The following is a 9,239-nucleotide window of genomic DNA, read 5'->3' on the forward strand; positions in this document are numbered from 1 at the left end:
GCAACATCTTGGAGGTAAGGGCTGGAGCTGTAGGGGATGGTTTGGAGGCTCCTGGTCCTGGGCATGACATAAAACTGCACCCTGCCAGGAGTGGGTGGCCTGGTGGGGCTCCCAGTAGCATGGGAGCCTCCAGAAAATGTTAGGCCAGTTACTACCCCAGTAAAAGGCAAGTTGGGGTGCCTTAATAACCCCAGCTCCCACAACCAGGTGGATTACCCCAGAGAAGGTTCAAGAAGGTAGACCCAAGTTAGAGAGAGGGCTCAATGCTCAGAGACCTGACTTGAAATCCCTTGACTGGTCAATGCTGGGGCCAGGACCGGAAGGGTCAAAAGCACCAGGGGCCCACCGTGAGAGATGCCTAGAGCTGAGGGCCTGGGGTTTCTGACTGTCCTTGGAGGTGAGGCCAGGACCTGTGTGGCCAAAGGTCCTGAGGGGGAACACACCTGAAAGGGGGAACAGTTCAGGGAGCTAGGCAGCCCAGAATGACAGTGCAGTAGGCTACCTGAGTGGAGAGATCTTGTAGGGGTCTGGACTGGAGGATTCTGGGGCCCAGTGTGGGGCCATTGAGGTTAACAGCTGTGGATGCCATCTGTGAGGCTTGGGCTGTGGCATAGGGAGGAATGGAGCCACAGATAGTACCCCCAGGCATCAGGGCAAGAACTGGGCAGCCTCCCGCCTAATTAACATCCTAATTAGATATCATCAAGGCATGGCAGACGAGGAGGCAGGCAATTGCCCCAGAAACAGGTGGGCGGGCCATTGGTAGATCAGCCCTGAGAAGGCCCCCTGTTACACTGCTTATGCTAGCCTTTTACATTGGTGAGAATTCTCTGTGTATTAATAATTCTGAAGAACCTGTACGGGGCCAGGATCTGTCCTCTTCTGACCTTTCTATTGATGCAAAGTTTCTAGATTGAGTTTTAGGGAGAAAATTTGGTTCATTGGCTTTACACTAAAAGGAATGACTGGGAGTACACTAACATAACCAGGAGCTGCTTTGGGTTATCGAGATGTCAGAAGAACAGCTCCTGTTTTTGGCATAGGCCCTTGGAAAAGCATTGCTGTATCACTGTAACAGAAAGCTTCCACTAAATTTAAAAAAGATGACAACAAATATTTGCTCCTGGATCAATTCTGTTTAAAGTGCAATGTGTGTAGCCAAGCTCTGACACAGGAAGGTGAGGTACAGTATCCAGGCTCTGTTATATAAGGCCAGAACAATATATGCTGGAAACCTGACAAGAAGGCTTTACAGCTTAGAAGAGAAAAGATAAGGGTGATTTTTAGAGAACAGACCATGGAGACCTTACTAATTTTTGCTCTTGTAATGAGTATTTTCTCTTGTTCAGGTAAGTTTTTTTCAAAACTGAAGGCATATCCATTTTCACTGGAAAGCTGGCTACATGATGTGTACTTGCTTTTAATGGGACTGTAATATACTTGACTCAGGGCTACCGATGTATGACTACGAACCATCCATCACAGAAAATGCTTTGAATGCCTCCATTGCAAGAGTGAATTTTAGATTGCAAGGGCGCAATCTCTTTGGTGTCATCAGGAGCTATGTTAGAAGGGTAAGTGTGGAGTTGGCCAAAAAACATTTCACTGAAATGGGCTTAATGAACAACACCTTTTCAACCAGAAAAATCTTTCTTTTGATTGAAGTTTTCTGGTTTTCATCAAAACTTCTGATTTTGGGAATGTTATTTGAATGCAGTTTTTTTGAAAAACCAAAACTTTGTTATACTTGTAATAAGAAGAAATTTAAAAGTGGGCGGGGTTCAAGTTTCCTTGAAAAATAATTGGAATTTTCAACCATCACCAGGTAATTGCTTTCTATTTCTGGCTCATTTGAATGTTTCTAGTCCAATCTATAATGTTTACTTGATGCACTTACCCATCTCCTCCATATCTCCCATCTACAAAGATTAAGTATATTCAGTTTGTGTGTAGTATCAGGGCAGTGATTCCACAGTTCATGTGTAGATGTTATGCTCAGTTTAAATCTGCCTTCAGTGCCATATAATTTCCTCAGATAATTAGTTCTTGTTTCCTAGCATAGATTTTCTTGCATGGAATTTTTTTACATGGAAAAAAATGACACTCCCCCCCCTCAACCCCCGGCCCCCAGTGTTCAGAGAAGGTGATGACCTCATTAACAAATTTAAAATGCTTGTGTACGTGGTCAACCCCAAAATTATTTTGTCTCTAAATATTAAACTTGGTACATATCTATACCTGCATGTGGAGCAGTGTCGAGGCTGTGGCTGAATAAATCTCGTATGGCAGTCTAGTACTGCCAACCAGAAGGTACTGAAGGCTAAGGGGAAGTACTTCAAAGTGTTCCTGCAGCGGAAGTGTCTACTAGACTGGGAAGAAAAGGAGACAAGACTTTACTAAATATCACAGCAAGCTTCCTGAAGTGGGATATTTCTTTCTAGCAGGTACTATTCAACACTTATACTGGCAACAATAACACAGTTTTATCTTACTGGATGCTTAAATTGTTGTCAGTGCCTAAAGGCTACAGTCAGTTTTGGGACCAGGTGCGTAGGCACTCACTCAACACTGCATCATTCTTTTTTTAATCTGGTCATGTTGGAAGTTAATTGTTGCACAGTATGCATTTGATTCATGAACTAAAACAATGAGATGACAGATATTTAAATATCTGCTGGCATGAATCAATTATCAGAGAGAGGTAGTTAGCTGTGATAATCTGAAATCGGTCAGAAGAAAGGGTAGATGCACACTTTCATAGACTTACTAAATAAGATTTGAGAGAGATAGTGATTGAGTGCACAAGCTTTTGTTAACCCAAGTTCATGTCATCAAATGCTGTGAAAAGCTTATGAATCAATTATCAATTATAACATGAGCAGCAAGTTGCAGCTGCGGAAGCTGTTTGGCAGAGGAAAGCCATGGAAGATTTATTTCAAAGTCAGTTGTTTGCAGTTAAAAAAACCTGAATAGCTTTGATTTATTCTGGTGTGACAATTTTCCTATACATAAGGTTACTCAGTATGCATTTACTGTTACTTACTATTAATCTTTGTTCTTTGTTCTTTGTTCTTGATACTCTCCCAAGACAATGCCCACTCAGCTTCGGATGACCTGTTGGTAATGTTAACATCAAACAAGATGTCCACAATTCAGCAAACAAAATGGGCCCTCATTGCACCCAGGTTCCCATTAAGGAGAATGGAATGCCTCAAAGTTCACCCTGTACTTGAATGTATTGATCAGATGTTCCTTTTTATAGCAAAGCATTTGAACAAGCAGAGTTCATGCCTAGGCTGTGTTGTCCCAGCTTTGAGCAATAGGAGTGTTTCACATGTAAAATTCAATGACCAGGGCAGGGAAGGAACTATTTTACTAAGCAATTTGGATTTTGCTATTTTTACTAATTTTACTAAGCAATTTGAAGGAAGCAATTTGCTCTCTCAAGCAATTTGAGGGAGACTCGAGAGCAGTGGTCTCCAAACTTTTTTGATCATGCACCTCTATCAGTAAAAAAATGTTGAGCATGCCCCCCCAACATATGTATACGTATATTTATAGAAATAGAAGTTCAAATATTTTCTTCCAGCACCCCAATGGACCGTCTTGCGCACCCCCTGGGGTGCACACACCCCACTTTGGAGATCATTGCTCTAGAGAGCTGGAGTTCCATGATATGCACTTCTTAGGCCAGAACATGTTATCTGAGGCTTCTATAAATGGGAGATGTTTGGTTGGAAGACAGTGCCATTCACAAAAACAAGACTTGGTGGTGAGGGTTTACAAAATGGAGACACAAAAATATCTTGACTCCATGTCAGTGATATTCTGCTCCAAATGGGATACTGACCTAAGAAGGCCTTGATTTTTGCTACAACTTGGCAAAAAAGCAACTGTGTGTTGGTCAGTTATTCTGAATGCTATTGGCTGCTCCTTTGTATGCAGGTTGACCTGCTTGATGGCAACAGCTACAACATAATACTGGATTTCAATATTCAAGAAACCACATGCTCTAAAGATTCAGAGAGAGACCCATCTACCTGTGACTTCAAAACAGGGCCCTATGCGGTGAGTGCAAGTTTTGTGTCTTTTTAATCAACATTAGTGACAATGATTGACAGTGACATATGCCTAAGCAAATGCTTAACCTGAAGCATTAACCAAATGGTGTTTGAGCACCAGCAACACTGTGGATTTGTTTTTCAGTTAACTGGGAGGAGGTGAGGAGCTGAGGTTTGATCTGAGAGCTGGTGGACTTGGCTTGACTTTGGGTTTAGTCTGTATGTGTTTGGAGACACAGGCTGGCAGTGTAAGTTTCACAACAAATACTAGAAAGTAATTACCAACATACTGAAGGTCTAAAAAACTCCTATTTGACTTTTCCTTGTCACATATAATTCAGATGGATGAGAGAAATGTGCCATTCTGATTTTGCACTCAAAAACCCCATCAATATTCAACAATCAAAATCAGGTAATGTGGAGGGAATGGGGAAGTGCTCATAGGCATGGTTCTGGGTCAGATCCACCTTCTGAAATATCTGTAAGCCTCAAAACATAACAGGCAGTAATTCTTCAGGGTTACATCAAACTGATGACAAGATAATCAAGTCATTTGCTTACTGCATTATCATAATCTCTACTCAGAGAAATGTATTTAGCAGCCTTCTTTCCCCACTTACAGTGCTAGGAGCTCCGAACCAGTTCATGTGCAAGGTAAAGGGCAAAGAGAGGTGACTGAACCAAGCAAACATTATTTTGTATTTCCGCTCTGTCAACATAGCTGCCATGCTGAAAGATACTTTTTTAGGAAAAAAAATCCATGGCAGAAGATTCTCTATTACCTTTTGCTTTCAGTGAAGAAAACAATCATAGATTATAAAATCAGATGTGGTCACTATGATCTAGTCTCACTTCCCATATGACAGTTTATTGGACTTCCCTGAGTTACACTCTAAGTCAATCAAACTTTATCTTCTAGAATGCATTTAATCTTGATTTAAAAATTCCCAGTGGTGAACAATCCTCTACAGTTATTAGCAAGCTGTCCAAAGAGTTAATTCCCCTGATTCTTAAAAAAAATTGCACCTTATTTCTAATTTGAATTTGTTTAACTTCAACCTCCACGCAGTGGATTTTTATTTATAACTTTGTCAGCTAGACAGAAATAACCATCCCAAGATTGTTTCAGTCATTGCTACCCAGGAAAGTGTCGTAAGTCCTACTGTGCTATAGGATGAGCATAACTGTGGAAAACAATGGCTTGGAGGATAATTACATTTTATTAAACACCAGTGTTTATTTGATATTGTCCAACCAGCACTAGTCTAGTACAAAAAGCAACTGTAGCTTAAGGTTACTTTCTTCTACACACTTTCTCGTCCTGAGCTATGCTGCATGCTAACCTATTTCTTAGAATAAAATAGATTGGAAACTACTTCATGTCCCATTAATCCTGCTCATTCTGCTCTGGCAGCAAAAGAGAAGTACAATAACAGATACTTCACCAGATTTTCAAAAGGCCAGATCCATCAAGCTTATCACTGCTTGTGCTACTGGGCCCATCCACAGCACCCAGAGGGCAGCTGAGAAGCTCACCCAGTATTTTGACTTTTTCCCTACCGTTTGATCTTCTTTCATCTTCACTTTGTCAACTTGATTTCAGTGACATAAAACTGCAACCATGGTGCTACTTCATGAATTATCACCCATGGAATCCTGAACTGTAGACATTGGGTGAATATGAATTTGTTGCTTTGCTACTTACTGGCCAGCTTGCCAGCTCCAGCTGAAAGACTAATGCCAAGTAAGCCCCAAAAGCCCATCTAAGAGCTAGCCCTTGAGTTACAGGTTTGACTGTGGTGGCTCTTGAATCTGGGGTAAACCTTACATCAACTGTAAGTACAGCTCCTTTGAAGACAAGCCCCCAGTGCTTATTAATTTTTTTCAAGAATATCTGTTAGCAGAGCGTGCTGAAGGGATTTCATCACAGAGCTACTCCAAAACCAAGACTTACATTTATATGATTATTGTGGCACCAAACCTGCAGTGCCTGCCACTTTAACGGCCATTGAACAGCCAGCAGGGCAGCTGGCAGGTGCCGGGTAGGCCTAATGAGGTGGTCATCTGGCTGCAGGATGGCCCTGGGATTGGAGGAAGGGGCTGAGCAGCCTCCATTTTAGATCCAGGCCCTCAGGGCTGTGACAGCAGTCTGCTGCAAGCAGTCAAAGAACAACAGCTGGATGAGCTGCTGCTCAGAACATCCTGGAGGTAACGGCAGGAGCTATGGGGATGGCAGGAGTCTCCTGGTCCTGGGTATGACTGAAAACTGCACCCTGCTAGGGAAGGATGGCCTGGTGGGACTACCCGTGGTGGGGCAGTTTCTCAGAAATGCCAGGCCAGTTGCTTCTCCAGTAAAAGGTGAGTAGGGGTGCCTGTCTCTGGACACCTGAGCCCCATGGGGTACCAGACCTCAGTAGAAAGTGGGGGCTAGGCACACCTCTGAACACCTGAGCCCCAGGAGGTACCAGACCCCAGTAGAAAGTTGGGACAGGCACATCTCCAGACACCTGAGCCCATAGGAGGTAAAGACCCCAGTGGCCTCAATGGGGTGAGGGGCATAGTGATTCAAGTAGAGAGTGGCCTGTATACAGTAGGGTGCATGTAGAATACCTGAAGTGCTCTGCGTGTTTGGTTTGGTGTAGAGTAGGGTCTGATAAGGAGGACATGAAGAGCTGTACTGGGGGTGTGCTGAGTAGGGGGCAAGAGTGCGACCTGAAGTGCAACACATGGGCCAGTCCCCATGAGAAAGTGACTTAAGGGTGAATCCCCAAAGAGGGGGCAGCCAGGCCCAGGTAAGTCTACAGAAGCCTGAGGTTGCAATTGGGCCAGAGGCCATGTTTGTAGTAAGATTCAGATCTGCCAGGGTAAGCGCACAATGACCGTGTGCTCCAGGGTGGAGTGAGAGTCCCAGTGAGACTCTGGAGCACCAGTCATGGTGTGAGGCACTGTAATGATTTGGATGACAACTTCGAGGCATGGGACATGATAAGGGAAGGTTGGAGTCGTGTGTATCACCGTAGGCATCCGGCATTAAAATGGGCAGCATCCCACCATTTACATCAATCTTTTATACAACAAGTCATGGTTTGCAAGAGTTGGGCAGACTGCCCAGAACAGGTGAGTGGGCCGAGGATGTTTCCTGGCCCTGAGTAGACAGCCTGTTATAAAAATACTGTGATTTTTTTTCCAGATTCAGGGCTCTGGTTGTAAATAATGCTCTTGCTCAAGTCCCTAGTCTTGGTACACAGGCTTTTTCTAGCCAGCTGTCTTTGTCTGAATCTGAAATAAACTTGTACGGTAGCCTATGCAGCCATATGGATGAACTCTATTTCAATCCATTACAGCAAGCTGCTTTCTGCAGAAGTACAGTGTATGTCTCTGATGAACAGATTCAGAACTTGGCAGTCCGTTGCCACCAGGACTCGTCGAGCTCAGAATCTGCAAGCAGTGAAGAGGTAAGCAAAAGAAAATCCCCTTGCTATGCCCCTTAATCTAGATGGTAATTTCTAGGGCTGTACAAAATGGCTGTATTTCATTTCAGTTTTAGATTCAGCCATTTTGGAGGACAGTGATCCGTTTTGGTGTTTTGGATCACTGTTCCATTTTGATTTGGCCAAATCTGTTTTGGAGTTTCAGCGCTGATTTGGATTGGCTGGGGAGAGGCAGGAACAGCCGGGTGGCTGCAGGTTCTCCCACGGCTTCTCCAGCTGTGTCTGCCTCTGCCCCAGTGGGGGGAGCTGCAGGAGAAGCCCCAATGGCTGCCCAGCCTGATCCCCCACCCGGCCCCAGTCAGCTAGAGCCCAGCACCACCCAGCCCCAGTAACCCCAGCTCCCAGACAGTGCCCAACACCCTGCTGAGCTGAGCTGCACCTACACCATGGGGCAGCTGCTGTGCAGATGCCAGGTGGAGGGGGTAATCCCTGCTGCCCCCCACTGCCCCATGTTGTGCAGGGGGACTCTTCCATGAGCCCTCAGAGGCCCTGGACACCGCTGCTGCAGCCAGTGAGTATGGGGCTTTTTGTTTCGTTTTTTTTTAAAGTGGTGGGAGGCTGGGGCCAGGTGGGGGATGGGGCCAGGCAGAACAGCCATGGGGGCTTCTCCTGTGGCTCCTCCAGCTGTGCCTGCCTCTGCATGGGTGGGGGGAGCTGCGGGAGAAGCCTCTATGGCTGTCCTTCCTGGCCCCATGCCCCACCTGTCCCCAGCCTCCTGGCACTTTAAAAGGAGGGCTGCGGGGCTGCACTGGGCTCTTCCTGGGGCGCGCCCCAAAACATTCCAGAAGATCTGAAACATTTTGGATGGCTTAATTTCATTTTGGAGTTGTTTCACAGCCTTCCATTTAGTTTCAGATTTGGTGTTTCGGGGGCCGAAACAGACCAAAACACCTCCAAAACGAAACAGCTGCCGAAATTTTGCACAGCCGTAGTAACTTCTGCCTGATACAAATGCTTTGTCCTCCTCCCTTTAACATTTAATGGGAGTGGATGTGCATATTTGGAGACAGAATTTGTAACTTGACCCTATAATCTGCTCCATCAACACAGTGAGGGCTTAGGACAAATACCTAAATCTTAGGTGGCAGAATCTCAGGGTAGTTTAGGAAAGTAATTGCCTTTTCCACATTTTACGGATCCGGGGGACTGAGGCAAAGATGTGAGGTGATGTGAGTTGCCTGAGGTCAGCAGCAGCAATGGCCAATTTAGGAATACAACCCAGGTCTCCGACCAATGCTCTACTCAACAGACTCGTTGGTTTTAAACTTCTTTGCCTACAAACCCCTTTACCAGCAAAACATTGCTGTGTGTAACCCCTACATCTGAAGCACCTCTGCATTTTCATTCCTTAGGAAGCATGTTGACACTGATATCAACATGTGCAGTGCCATTTCTCACCGTGTATTGACCAGTCAGAAACTCTATTGCTATCATTAAAATGAGCACATACCCCTTGGCAAAGTACTGCATACCCCCGAGGGAGGGTGAAGAGGGAAATGGACCCGAGTTTGAAAACCATTTTGCACTAAACCATACTGCCTCTCTCGCCAAATGTAGAGATCACTTCAGGGCTGAAAATAAAATAATCTTTCAGCAAAGTAAAGAATACCTCTCTATGCAAACCAGCTTTGACACACCTGACAATGTGCTCTCTCTCTCTCTCTCTCTCTCTCTCCCTCTCTCTCTC

At 44.9% G+C, this 9,239-nt stretch overlaps 1 protein-coding gene across 2 annotated transcripts in view; it reads left to right on the forward strand.

Annotated features, from left to right (window-relative positions):
* The first annotated feature begins 1,133 nt into the window (after nt 1-1,133).
* The window catches only part of SPP2 (secreted phosphoprotein 2), a 31,225-nt gene continuing 23,119 nt past the window's right edge, over nt 1,134-9,239 (forward strand). Inside the window, exons 1-4 of one of the 2 annotated variants that reach the window (XM_019523361.1) lie at nt 1,134-1,349; nt 1,450-1,574; nt 3,946-4,068; nt 7,406-7,516. In XM_019523361.1, the coding sequence (XP_019378906.1) occupies nt 1,298-1,349; nt 1,450-1,574; nt 3,946-4,068; nt 7,406-7,516 (411 nt within the window). In that variant the 5' untranslated portion in view covers nt 1,134-1,297. The remainder of the gene's footprint in view (nt 1,350-1,449; nt 1,575-3,945; nt 4,069-7,405; nt 7,517-9,239) is intronic. The other variant, XM_019523360.1, reaches the window with a different exon arrangement.

This window comes from Gavialis gangeticus, unplaced genomic scaffold (genome assembly GCF_001723915.1).
Source record: "Gavialis gangeticus isolate Ggan-Ray unplaced genomic scaffold, GavGan_comp1, whole genome shotgun sequence".
Classification (NCBI taxonomy): Eukaryota; Metazoa; Chordata; order Crocodylia; family Gavialidae; genus Gavialis; species Gavialis gangeticus.